General features: G+C 33.8%; 1 protein-coding gene across 11 annotated transcripts in view; it reads left to right on the forward strand.

Moving 5' to 3' along the window:
- Positions 1-13,795, forward strand: part of PARD3 (par-3 family cell polarity regulator) — a 435,816-nt gene that overhangs the window by 215,431 nt on the left and 206,590 nt on the right. For all 11 annotated transcript variants that reach the window (XM_008503892.2, XM_030444951.1, XM_030444949.1 and 8 more), the window contains 2 exons: positions 2,047-2,138; positions 5,139-5,222. In XM_008503892.2, coding sequence (XP_008502114.1) covers positions 2,047-2,138; positions 5,139-5,222 — 176 coding nt within the window. The remainder of the gene's footprint in view (positions 1-2,046; positions 2,139-5,138; positions 5,223-13,795) is intronic.

The raw sequence follows: 13,795 nt of genomic DNA on the forward strand, positions 1-13,795 counted from the left end.
TCTTGGTGTGACAGAAAGTGGGATCTGTTGAGAGCAAGTCCAGAGGACTTCTGCCAAGTCTGAGTGGGGCAAGGGCAGTTTAGTTTGCACAGACTTATTTTAAACTGGTCAAGGGAAATACTTACAAGGCTGAAGAATACTAAAGTCTAGAACTCAAGTGGAACTAGATGAGTGATAATAACATTGTACATACATAGATAACTGCTAAAATGAAACAGCATAAAGGTAGATTTTTCTTTTTATTAGGAGAGGCAAATATACTCTGATAGGGAGGATATTATTTCAGTCTCTTCTTACATGTCTATTTACTTACTGCATATCTTCTTGAAAAGGCTATACATAGAAAATTGCCAGAAATATTTTATTAACAAAGTAACATTCATTTGTGATGTCCTTTTAACATAGCTGAGATTCAAAACTGTATTTCATCAGGAACTCTGATTTTAGACTTGAACATAATAGCTTCAGTGCAATATAAATACTTACGTAGTTTTTACAATCACCAGTGTCCATAACTTCATAACAAGAAAGCCACGGCAACGTTGATCTCTATGATGCTGTATGAAACAAGGTGGAATGCTTCTTTTTAATATGAAATAACTTGAAATTTTCTATTGTTTCTATATATAATGTTTTGCATATAAGTTTAGAATTGTCGTGGAGATTTGAATAGTTATTTATTTTTAACGTTTATTCAGTGGAATATATGGAACTTCATGTGAAATCACTAAATACAGAAATGTAAACACTAACTTACATCATACCTTTAAATTATATTGGTTATCCTGTATATTTGGTTTATAAGCAACTGTTACTATATGGAAATTATTTTATTTTCAGTTCTTGGTTACATTAATAATGTTGTTCTGGGCAGGTTCAAGATGCTGGGTAGCCTTTGAAATGTATTACTTGCCTAATGCTTAACAGAGATAGATGGCAAAGAAGTGCACATTAAAGCCTCTCAAAACAGAGGATCATCAATCTTCAAGTAGCTGGGCTTCACACAGCATGCACCCAGGATGCACGAGGCATATCTGCAGCCCATGAAAGCTTGATGTATCCAGCCTCCTGCTTTTGCAGATTCTCATTGGAAATGTCAATTGGGCATTACCAACTGTCTCTGCTGGCTTCTAATATCTCGTCAGTAATTTAATATATTTTCTGACTCTTCTGTACTCAAAACCAATCACTATTTTACTGACTTGATGTCTCTAGCTCTAGAATCTAAGTCTGCACTTGATGTCTACTGTTCACACTTTATAATATTTTCTCTTTGGTCACACAGGTAATTTAAAGTATAACCTTCTAATGAGCAACATAGGTATAAGAACAGTTTTACAGCTTCTTGCTGGTAGTCCTTGAATTACCTTGATCTAAATTTGAAAGTATAGCATTCACAACTTTGACGTTAAAATTATACATTTGGTGAATAATGCATGTACTTTTTGGAAAGTCAAATTAAAAACAAAATCAATCGGTTAGCATTAGAGCCTCACCTAACTCTTTGATGTCAGCCTTTTCTGGCATGCTATTAATAAAGGCCTGTGATAAAATGTTTAAAGAGGTTTTGGTACTTTATGGGGTTATACAATCTGCATTTTCTTATAATGTTTTAAACTTTTTGCAAATGAGCCTGGATGTGCTGTCTTGCGTGTGAAATCCCCAGTAACCTGCCCAGAGGGAGTGTGGAAGGAGTTTGCCCACACACTGCTGACTATCAGTTGATTTTTGTGCTTTTGCTGGGATACCTTGTAAAAAAAGGCTGGCTGTGATAGCTTCTGTAGCATTGCTTTTACAACCATAGTAAAATTAAGATGTAAAACTGACTAAACTATAAATATAATTACAAAAATGCATAAAATGACAAGAAGCAATTTACAACACTTTCAGACAGCAGTAGAAAAGATTTTTGTAGTTGTGGAAACTCACATTTCCGCTGCATATGTGGTTACCCCAGTAATCTGGAAATGATGAAAGGGCAATATTTAAATGATTTAATCAATTAAACCAAGGTTTAAAATATTATTTATTTATTTTAATATCTAGGATGAAGATCGGACAGAGGAGGACAACAGTAGAGTTGAGCCTGTTGGACATGCAGACACTGGTTTGGACAACGCTTCTAATTTTTCCCTGGAGTAAGTTACTGGCAGAACACATTGTTTTAACTGTGTGTCTTGAGACTTGACATAGAATTGCAAAAATCTCAGAATAACACAAATGATACTGCTCTTAAGAAAGTGAGGAAGTCTTTTTTAGGTTATGTGTCATTTTGATTCCAAACAGTTTGCTTCATGGGCCTTTTTAAAGAATATTTTAAGTAGTTTAACAAGCCTCTGTTAAAATCACCTTTGAAAACTTGACATTTTTAAGTGCTGTTACTACAGTGGATTTCCTGCTACAAAGAAGGTGCTTATTTGATGGAACTATGAAAAGCTGACAAAAGAAATAGGGTCAGTGGTAGAACAGAAAAATCAATAGTCTAGAATTTCAAAGGAGAAAATCTTAATTTCTGTCACCAGTTCACAGTCTGCTAGGAAAGTGGTAAGTGGTGGAGGTCACATAAGTTGCGTGGTCAAAAACCTCATTCTTCATGAATGGGTCAAAGCTGGTGTTGCCTAAGACTTGGAAGCTCCCCTGTAGTTTGAAAGTCAGAAAAAATTATTTTATTTTGTCTTGAGATACAGAAAATATGACCCCTTGCATTTCATAGCAAAGAGCTGATCCATGCCTCACTACAGGGTGAATGAGAATATATGCCTTCTACCCTTAAAGGAAGCCTTTTAAATTGATTCAACTTGATTATTTATTGATTATAATATTGATTATATTGATTATAATTGATTCAAATTGATTATTTAAAATAAAAATAAATAATCTGCATCTATTATTTCTGAAGTAAAATATGAAATGTTAGACAAAGAACATGGTGACATCTATTAGGCAACACGTAGAGAGTTTTACTCCTTTCCATTTGCAAAACCTGTGGCACTGCAACTTCCAAATCTCTTTGACTAAACAGAGTGAACAATTTCAATCAAATTTAATACTTCTTGGTGTTGCTTTTAAGTAAATTACTGCTTTTTCATCATATGCTACTTCATCCTTTTCTGTTTTGATGTTACACTTCTTTGTATATTTGAAGTGCTTAGCCTAAACTTCTGAGAAAGTCAGGAAGCAAAATTGAAGCTTTCTTAGGAATGGATCATTTCCTCTTGTTTTCCCTCTTGAGTTTAACATTTGAATTTGGCATGTATTTTTGTAAAGAAAAATAGAGGAAAAATTAGTGTCTAGACCTTAAATATGTATTCTGAAAGAAAAGAAAGGTTACTTATTTAATCAGTAGAACAAGTTAAATAGTATAGGCTGGATATGAAAATTGGCTTTCTTTTAAATTTGAACCATGTTTCAACTATTGACAGTTCCAGGTGAATCAGACAGTTTGCTTCCACAGCCATCAATTTTCTTTATGCGAACAGGAAAGTTGGAAAAAGTTGATCATAGGGAGCTGTAGGCATTCTGGTAGCAAAAGATGTCTCTTAGGGTACTTTTTGAAGATATAAGTCAATACTTGATTCTCATGAGCTGCTCAGCACACTGGTTAATGAAACCTTAGCCTTAGTGTAGGGTGAGAATGAAAGGAAGTTAGCCTGTATGAAATTGGGACAGGGAATGTTACCAAATGCTGTAATTCTGTCAGTCTTAAAACACTGGTCTAGGTCTGAAGAATTACACATTTGTGGCTAAGGTCTCTCAGATCTCCTGTGGCTGCAATAACCTTTTGGAGCTAAGCAGTGACAACAGGGATCAAGACTTTCCATTTGTTTTGTTTGAAAAACAAGTTAAAAAGTCAGACACAAATTGAGGTGTACAACAAATGTAAAGTGTACCTTAAAATATATTAAAAAATTAGTGTGGAAGAAAGATAAACAAAATATTTAATGCAGAATTTTTGTTGACTTCCTAACACTGTGTGGTCTGGTTATTCTCAGACTCCATATTAAGTGCTGCAAGCTTTTGTGATGGGCCACAATATGATCAAAAGCTTATTTAAGGAAGTAGAAAGTCTTTTACTGCTAGCATAGGGCATTGGTCTTGCTCTTTGCTCCATTTCTAGATTGAATTTGATTTGTACGCTTATGAGAAACAACCTTCTCAAAGATCTGTGTATATGGATGTAGTGCCAGGAAATATGGAAGAAGTACGTAATACTGGAGAGAGGCATAAACCACAAATTTAGATTGTGGCTTTTGTTCAGATCTCTCACTTCCAGATTTTCTGAGAGGTTTGGCTTTCATGTATGATTTTCGCATTTGGACATTTATAACTCCTTATGGTTTATGACCCATATTGCACCTTTCCAGATGTGGGCATGTTTCAAACCCATCAGTAGCTTTGGTCCAAATCTATTTCTAGAATTTTTGCACGTCTCTTTCTGAACCTATACTTCCTCTTTTACTTTTTCTCTCTCTGTAGCAAAATTGTAATTGAAAACTAGATGCATAGTTGCTTTTGAATGTTTTAGTTAAATCTTACTTTACAAACTGCCCGGTAAGAAAGCATAGATACATCCATCTTCCAGTAAAATAAAATAAATAAATAATAAAAAGGAATTACAATAAAACAAATTAACAGTGTTTAAAACTAGTAGAATTTAAACAATTAAAAGGTTAATAATTGTCACTTGATTAAGGTGTAGCTATGTGAAAGCTAGTGTTAAGTTTTAGATTAGGCTCTCTAAGATTTTTTTTTAAAAAAGGATTCTCATGCTATGATTGGCTTGTAAGGTTCTGAGAAAAAATTGTTTGTGGTATTTAAGATATTTATGCTTCATGGTCCAAACAGTTAACTTTAAATCCAACAATATGAATGTGATGATAACAGCTATTTTAATGAAGCAAGCAAAATTTACAAAAAAGAAAAAAAATGTATGTTTCTTTTATTAATTGAATTATTTTTGATGATTGATCTCCTTTCATGCCATCAGATTACTCTTCAGGTATGTAGCATTCAATAATGCTTTCATTGCCATGACTTGATTTCTAGAATGGTTTTGTTGTTCTGTGTATGTTTGTGTGGGGTTTTTTGGTTCCTTCACAGTACATGTTCATATTCCCTCATTCATCATTGTCTCACAGTGATATGGTAAAGCTCGTAGAAGTCTCCAATGACGGTGGGCCTTTGGGAATCCATGTAGTGCCTTTCAGTGCCCGAGGCGGAAGGTAACGTATTGTGTAGGATTTTAATTAACTTGTAACTTACTGTGGTTTATCTTTGTTGCTTTAAACTTTGTGTTTTGTGCCTTTGCCTTTTGTAGAATAATATATGTTTGTCAAAAGTCACGTTCCCTGATTAAGAACAGACAAAATGCAAGTTTTCTTTGTACTTAGAATGGACTCTATAATAGAAACATTCTGCTTAAAAGGAGTTGGAACTGGGGGTTGTTATTAGAGGTTCTTTTTGCAATTTCATAGGAAACTGAAGTATGAAGATGTTTTGTTTTGGATTCTTAAAATTTATAATCTGCCACTTTAATTCAGGTAGATATTTATGCAACATTTCCTTGCTGACTGTTTGGAGCCACACATTCCCAAATAACAGCAGGAGACTAAACCAGATGCATCCTACCCCTGTGTTTGATAAGAGTGAAGAGAAAACAAGCATCACACTTTTGATATTTTGCATTGTCCCATCTGTTGGGGTTGAAAGGAAATAGCAAAACCAGTTGAAACATTCTCATTTTAGGCAAGGTGAACCTGAACCTGACAGGCTGGAACTCCTGAAGCTGGATCATTTGAAAAGAAAAAAAGTGTAAAGTCTTTTATGTTAAAAAATATGTGAAGGATTGTACTAGTATGCAGAATGCATGGTCCCTAATGCTTACTCTGCTAAAATAGTATTTTAGCATTTAGGGTCGTTAACAGGTCTCAGTAAATTGCTTAACTTTTGTGGTGGTAATTAGTGGTAGATTTAAAGCTACTCAGTGTGTTGAGAAAATATAGTTCTTTAGGAAAATATGCAAATTTTATTTTGGTGATGAATATTCTAAGCATGCACTGTAATTTTTCTCTTCAAGGAAAAGGGGAACAAATACATATTCGAAAAAGTAATCTTTAATTACACATGGAGGAGTGTCATGGTCTCACATGTCTGTTGACCCAGCAGCAATTTCGGTTTAGTAATTAAGAGCAAAATTGCTAAACACATGTACACCTCAAATAGTAATAGCCTATTTTCTGAAATTATAAATGTATTTTTCCTTCTACACTAAATACCTTCAGAGGATTTTAAACACAGTACAAGAGCTTTATTTGCTTTGTCACTTTAAATCCAATGCTTTCATAGCCATAGTGACATATATTATGAGAAAATGTAATTATTTTTTTTTTTCATTTAAGGCTACTTTTCTGAGGATTGCAGGTATTAAGAACAAACTTCTCTAAAGTGGTAAATTCTCTTCATAATCTGAAAATTACTAAATTCAGCATGGGAATGGAAAGGGTGTGGGTGAATGGTACTTCAAACATAAGCCAAGTAAATCCCATAAAGTTAGAAGTGGTTGAAATGTTCACACAGTTGTCTGGGATTTAGACAGTGAGAAGGCTAAGAAAAAGACTGGTTTAAGAATGTTTGCTGCCTACTCCATGCTTCTTTAATAAAACTGATGTTAGAAATGTATATTTTGACATTTTGAATAAGAATTTTAAATTAAGTAAAATTCACTTCCAAGATGCTAATGGGGTTGTCAAGTCTGAGGTGAAGCTTAAACTATGTATATATAATGAGAGCATGTAAAATGAAAAAGCTGTAAACACAGAAATAAAATATCTCACTTTTTAAAGGATTTTAGCTATGTCAAAGGATTGAAGGACTTTTAACTACTTTTTTTCCCCTGAGTTTAGGTTTAGATGATAAAGTTTCATTACAAGAAAACCAATTTTAAATACAGATGTTTAGAATCAGGGCATACCTGAAAATCAAATTTTGTTGTAAGGGAAATAATTTTCATATTAAAGTTTCTCTACTACTTCTTCAAAATACTAGAATTCCCCTCATTGAAAAATCAATGGTATGTGGAACTGCTGTCCAAATTTTTCAAGACACCTCCTCCCCTTCCAATAATCTTCTGGAGAAGGGAAATAACTGGGTCCATGTCTTGAAACTGTGGAGAACCAGCACTGGAGAGGACCTCAGATACTTCCAAAACATTTCTCTTTGCATTTTAGTAGAAGAGAAATAAAGTTCAGTGCTTGGTATTGATTATAAGAACAAGTTGTACTCCTGCTTTACTGTCAGCTGTGCCCAGACTGCTTCAGGCTTTCTTTGTGAATGAAGACATTTTCTACAGCTGCCTGCAGTGTGGGCAGGGAAAGAAATAAACACCCAACTTTAGTTTTGGACCATTTGTTGAGTATTTTAGGTTTTTGGTGTTTGTTTTTTCCCTCCTCGTTCCTTAGCTGTTTGGAGCAGATAAACCAAGACATACTTGTTTCTCCTTTTGCTTCTTCAGAGGGAGAGCAGATATTTGGCAGGGATGCTCTTCTGCTGACTTGTTTCTCACTGGAGCACGTGGCTGCTCTTTGTTCCTCTCCTGGCCACAAGCTCCATGCTCCATGCTACAGCACACAAACTAAAATGAGCAGGAGATCTCTTCAGCAGAAACCTAAATATACAAAACCAAACACTGGACTCAACAAACACTTTGAGTGGTGGCCAAAAAACAAAGATCTGATGTATCATGTAGTTTAGTCCATTGGCCCACTGTTTTTTATATTTGCTTAGTGTTCAATTCCACTTATGCCTTGTTTTCAATTATTTTTCTGCCAGTTCCCTTCTTTTGGATTCGAAAATGTTACTCAATAGGCAATGGGTATTAAATAATTAATTTTAGAAAGTGAAAAACTGTAAAAACATACTAAATGTAACGCTCCCTTTCTTTCCCTATGCAAAAAATCCCAAGCCTCTAGAAATTATATGCCATAACTATGGGTAACAGAGTTTGTTCACCTTGTCAAAAAGGGGGATATACATATTCATCACCTTGATTATGAACTTTTTTCAGGTAAAAAATTTATTTTCAAAATCTCCTTGCACATTTTTGCAATGGCATGGATGCAGTGCTGAGCAGAATAGTAAGCATGTAAATGAAAGCATTAAGAAGAACAGAATAGAAAGTAAACAGCCAAGTGTTTAGGTAAGAGTAGAACAAAGGGGAAGTGAATGAGAGGAAAGCATAAAAGGAAAGAAAATTCTAAATCTGTGCAAAATTGCCTTTAGCACTTATCCTTCCTTCTTAATTAGGGGCTCAGGGAGGCAAGCAAGCAGTCAGTCTCTTAAGAAAGCATTTGAGCAATGCTGGCTGATGAGGGATGTTATGCTGATGCATAAGTGGGGTTGCATTGAGTTTTCCTCTGCAACCCTGGTAATAATTATAGCATAATTTACTGTTATATGGCCTCATCTACTTCTAAAAGTGTTTTAAATCTTCTCAAGCTGCATATACTAGATGCTTTTCTGAAATCCTGCCATTTCTGTCTTTGGAAGGAGATTCAACTGAACCAAGGAATATGTGAGATAACATTAGAAATCTTTGTGAGTGGAAGTTATAGTTCCATAGTCTCAAAAGTACTGTGAAGTCTACATAGTAAAACAGAACAGAAAAGAATTTGGATATTCATCTGAAAACCCCATAGAGAACATTCACTAATAAGTATCAGACACATAACTTTGATGCAGAGCATTATGTAGGGCTCTGCCAGCTGTTCTTCCTATTGAAGCATGCTGCAAAATCTGTGATAAGACTGTACAGCTAAAACCTGTTGGCTAAAAATATTTAATCTGTGTTTTATGTTATACCTGTTTATTATATATCTGATTATGTTAATCTCTTTTTTATGTTATGCATCTTAATTATCCTTAACATATTAAGAAAGTCTCAGAAAACTGAAAAAAAAGAGATTGAATTCTATTACTTGCTGTCAGTTAAAATGAAGTATTTAACAGACTTCATTAAAAAATTAAAAACCTCAGTGAAGGTAGAGATGGATGTATACACAATCCCTGTACTAGAAAATTGTTTGTGTTTTTCTACTGTAGGGTTCTTTTATTTTTATTGATTTTTTCTTCTGGTGGAAATGCCTTTTACTGAGCAGACTTTATAAATCACTTCAAATTTGACTGTGAAATATGTCTTTTACTCAAGATACAAAGAAATTTAAATTAATATCTAATAGCCATTGTCTATACTGAGTTTCCTTGATACTACGTTCAAGGTGCCTCTCTGACAATCATATTCTGTTTGATCATTTAAGAACTTAGTGTTATCAGCACCTTCATTTATTCCTCCCCAACCTTTTAGATCTCAAAGATAGTCATGGTTTTCAAAAACATGTTAGGTAAAGATTTCCTGTGGTGCAAATGTACAATTCCCTCACTCTTTTAACTGAATTCAAGGCTTTCTTTGTCTGATCTCAGCCTTAAAAAAGTTGTATAAACTTAATTTGAATTATTATTCAAGGTAACAAGCTTAGGAGTAACTATTAAAGACTGGAAAATGGTAGACTTAAGCATAAAAGCTGATAAAGTTATTTTAATGTCTCTGCATTGGCAGCATGATGTCAATGTCATACAAAGGAGTTTATGTCCAATTTAGCATTGATCAGCCATGACAATTTAACTTGAACAAGCTGATTTGCCTACTCTGACTGCCTAATCTTAGGAAATTTATCTGTGTTTATGTTCCTGTAGAACTTCTCAGAGATCTTTCATTGCGTGTAGCTGCTACACATTGGCTTTTCAATCAATCCTTATTTTTGTCCTTTAATCTAGTTTCTGCCTTTTCATGTTAGTAACTTCACATAAACATCCAAATTGGTTATTTTCTGTTCTGTCTGATTTGATTATATTCCAGTTAGCTTGCAGGTAATAGGTAAATAATTTCAGTGTGTATGTACAATGGGTGGCAATGGCCGAATCATATTCTAGAAGCTCAATGTAATATTTTTATTACTCTCATGGTATTTACACTGTCAGTTTTCATTAAGACAAATGTTCATCATTTCCATACAGCTGGATGGCATGTGGGGAGTTCACAGTTTCAAAGAATTACCCAGACTAACTCAGACAATTTAGATGTCAGTAAAACATTTGCTGGCCATTTCTAGCTTTATCGTTTGTTGTAATTTATACTGAGAACTGAAATGTTAACACATGTAGCTGAGTTTATTTTAATTGTATAATTAGAGTAATGAATCTTGTGGAAATACAGTGGTGCAAATGCTAATATAATCTAAGCTGTTTACATTCCCAATTAAGTATTTAAAACAAATAGAAAGATTGAGCTTTGTGCTTTGATACTGTTTCCCTTCTGTCCCCATGTCAGCTAACATTAGACTACAACAGTGCAGGTACCAACTTTTCATTTATAATTATTATCTTGACTGAGTTATAGAGTGGCAGAGTGTTTTGCAGAGGTTCACGTAGAATTTAGTCATAGTCTTGAAGAAGTTGTAGTTTAAAACATTTATAATAGAAGAATTTATGTTAGAAGACATGCTGACTTACTTTAACTGGAGAAGATCAAGAAAGTTCAAATGCTTCCATATATTTTTATGCAACATGGTTGTGTTTAAACAAATATATATAGTGACTTCTGTATTTAATGTTAGATTAGTTTACAGGCTTTCAAAATTTATGTTTTCCTAATGTAGGAAACATAATCTTGAAAGTATAGTAAAGATGCATCTTCAGTTATCAGGATTAATGCTAGTGGCATACAGCAGGGAAAAAATTATCCAGTTAGGTTTTAGGTTACTGCATTTTTGTAGTATCAAGTCTGCTCTGTTTATCTACAGTTACTGCAACAACAAACATGAATTCCCATAGTGCCTTTTTTTAGACTCATATTCTTATATCTAACCTTAAGATGCTGAAGAAATACTGTAGGAAACAGATTTCTCTTTCTGAAGCTTTCAGAAACATACAGTTTCTGCAAGTTCTAGGAGAGTTTACTCTGCTATGCAGAACTGCATTCAGCTTTTTTTTTTTTTTCTGGAACTGAGTCTAATGGGATCTTTTGCCTCATGTATTTATATAAAAAAGTTAAACTAAAAGCCAATGTGAGGATCCTAGTTTCAAAGTGGACTCTGGCTGTTCATCCAGTCTTGAATCTGTTCTTAGTGAATTTTGCTTTATATGTCTTGGTTAACCTAGCTCTAACACTTGTTAAAAAGCATAATCCTCATGAGCACCATATGTTGTGTCTCAGATGAGCAATCTTGTATTAGTAAAATTGGTAGCCTTTGTTTAATGAGATTATTTGCAATTTTGACTGGTAGTCTTTTTATGTGTTAGATTATTTTACTAGATTTGAGAGCTTAGGGTAAGTAAATTGAAGACGTGACAGTAAATGCATAAAGGGGCATCTTGCATTAATAATTTAATAAACCAGAATGCATAACAGCAGAAAGAAACATTTCAGGAAAAATTGCTATACAGAAGCCATTGATAGAGCAATTAGTTTGTAATCATAAATACTTGGAGGCATTGGTATGAAATAATAATTATTTTGTATAGTGTATTATCGTAGCAGTAATTTGGAGTGTGGTATTTTGTGTAAAATATATTTTGAGGTTTTGATATTTTTTATATTTATCTATATAAACATAGCACCTGCTGAAGTTACTGTGTTTACTCTTATGCAAGCATATACCAAATTCTGAATTGGTTTTGAGCATAACAAATAAGGACACCTGCATCACAGGCTGCTGGGCATAAAGTGAAAGAAGAGTAGACACAATTCTTTCATCTCCCCCTCAAATATTTTGTAGCTTTTTTCTTGAGTATAATACTCTCAATTTTATATTTGCTTGCTTATCGCTTCCCCATTTTGAAATATCCTCTTCAGTAATTTCACTTTGAAGCCTAAAGATTTTGTCTCTCCAGAGAAATTAACATTTCACAAATGAAAAAGTCACAGGCTTTTTTTTAACAATGTTTTATGTATCAGAACTATAATTCTGATAAAAATAATGTCGGGAAGGCATGCAACTCTTTCCTTTTTATAATAATTACTGTTATTTTATTGCTTTTGGCAATTAAAAACAATCTGTAAGAATCTTGTTTTTCATGTTTATCTATTAGTTTTAAAAATCTGAGACAAAAAGGGATGGAATCAATATTTTTTAAAATTGTTTTGTTTTACCTCCGGTGACATCATACTTTCAGAATTATGAGCAGATTTTAGTACAATGAATTGAGCACAATGTAGTTGTTAAGTTAGTGTGTGACTTAATTTTCCTCTTTAGTGGGGGATGCTGGATTGTTGGAAGGTAGAACTTTCCAAACCCAAAGAATATCACCTTGGAATGGGGATGGATAAGACTGGCTACACACTAATACTGAATGTGTTTTTCAAGATTATTTTTTTGTTTTTATTTTTCTCTGAAATGCATGTGTTCTAGAGAAATTATGCTTTATCTTTATATGGAATCTTTCTGGTCTGTGTGCTTACCAGTGGTATTGCAAAGAGACAGATTGCTTATTGCTGCAGCTAAGCTAAAACCAAGCCCAATCTCAGCATCAGTGGCTGCACCCAAGTGTTCCATCAGGAACCAAAGGAGGGTGGAGAAGGTTTGCCTCTGATGGAACCCGTGGGAAGGTGGAATACAATGTGTTTGCAGAACACTCTGAATTGGTTGGAAACAGAATAATATCACTTAAATGTTAATGTCTGAATCAAACTTCATTTGATGATTTGTGTTGTCAAAATCGTTTATGTTGTTTTTCTTCTCACAGTCTGTTTACATGTAGAGATCCTTTCAACATCATATCTTAATGTCTCTAAGTGGTTACAAAATGGAAATACTACTAGGATTGTTTCTCTAACTCCTTCATCTGCCTTTTAGAAGAAAATACATGACTATTCTATGAGATAAATGTCTTATTTGCATTTGCTGATGATAAATTGGTAAACGAAGAATTTAAAGAGAAAAAATAAATTAAAGTTAATCCTGCTTTTCTGGCCCATTTGATGAAGGGTACGAGTGCATATATAAATTTTGAGTACATAAGGAATCCTTTTGAGCATCACTGACTGCTCATTTACTTTGAAGTATGTGTGAAATGAAGTGCTATGGTCACTGAAAATTTTGTACTAAAACAAACACTCCATGACTTGAAATGACTTCTGTAAAAGTAATGCTGTTGACTTGGATATTGTGATTTTGACCCACTGATGCATCCTGTGGGAACTGAATGTAAAGCTGATCTTCTTTAAAAAAATCCAGTACAGTGTTGATGCAAGAATTCATCCTGAAGATTGAATCCTTCTTCAAACCTAGAGTTCAGGTATAGAAACATCATTGACTTTTCACACTATCCTGCCAGTACCTTAAAAATCCACTCTTCAGGATCCATTTCATAATTTCAGTTTGAGTATTTGTTCACCTTTTCTAAGATTGTCCCTAAGATGACAATAGGGGTAAGCACTAGACAGAGATGGCCAGTTCATTGCACAGATGCAACTAAATGATAGTTATCTTCAGGCACTACTGAACTAATTAATGTAAGATAATATGCTAAATTAAAAATGGAATTTAGATTTTTCATTTCCTTTTTGCTGTTTTTAATAAAAAGTTAAATTTTAAACTAAAATCACTTGGTTTGCATGAAGTTCTTGATTCCTCCATCCATCCCTTCATTATAGGCTGCTTATTCCATGAGATGACCCCATCTTTTTAAGTAAAAGCAGTAGTGGTGGCTGTGGCATTCTCTGCTAATTCAGAAATTAAAATTT

This window comes from Calypte anna, chromosome 2, assembly GCF_003957555.1.
Source record: "Calypte anna isolate BGI_N300 chromosome 2, bCalAnn1_v1.p, whole genome shotgun sequence".
Lineage (NCBI taxonomy): Eukaryota > Metazoa > Chordata > Aves > Apodiformes > Trochilidae > Calypte > Calypte anna.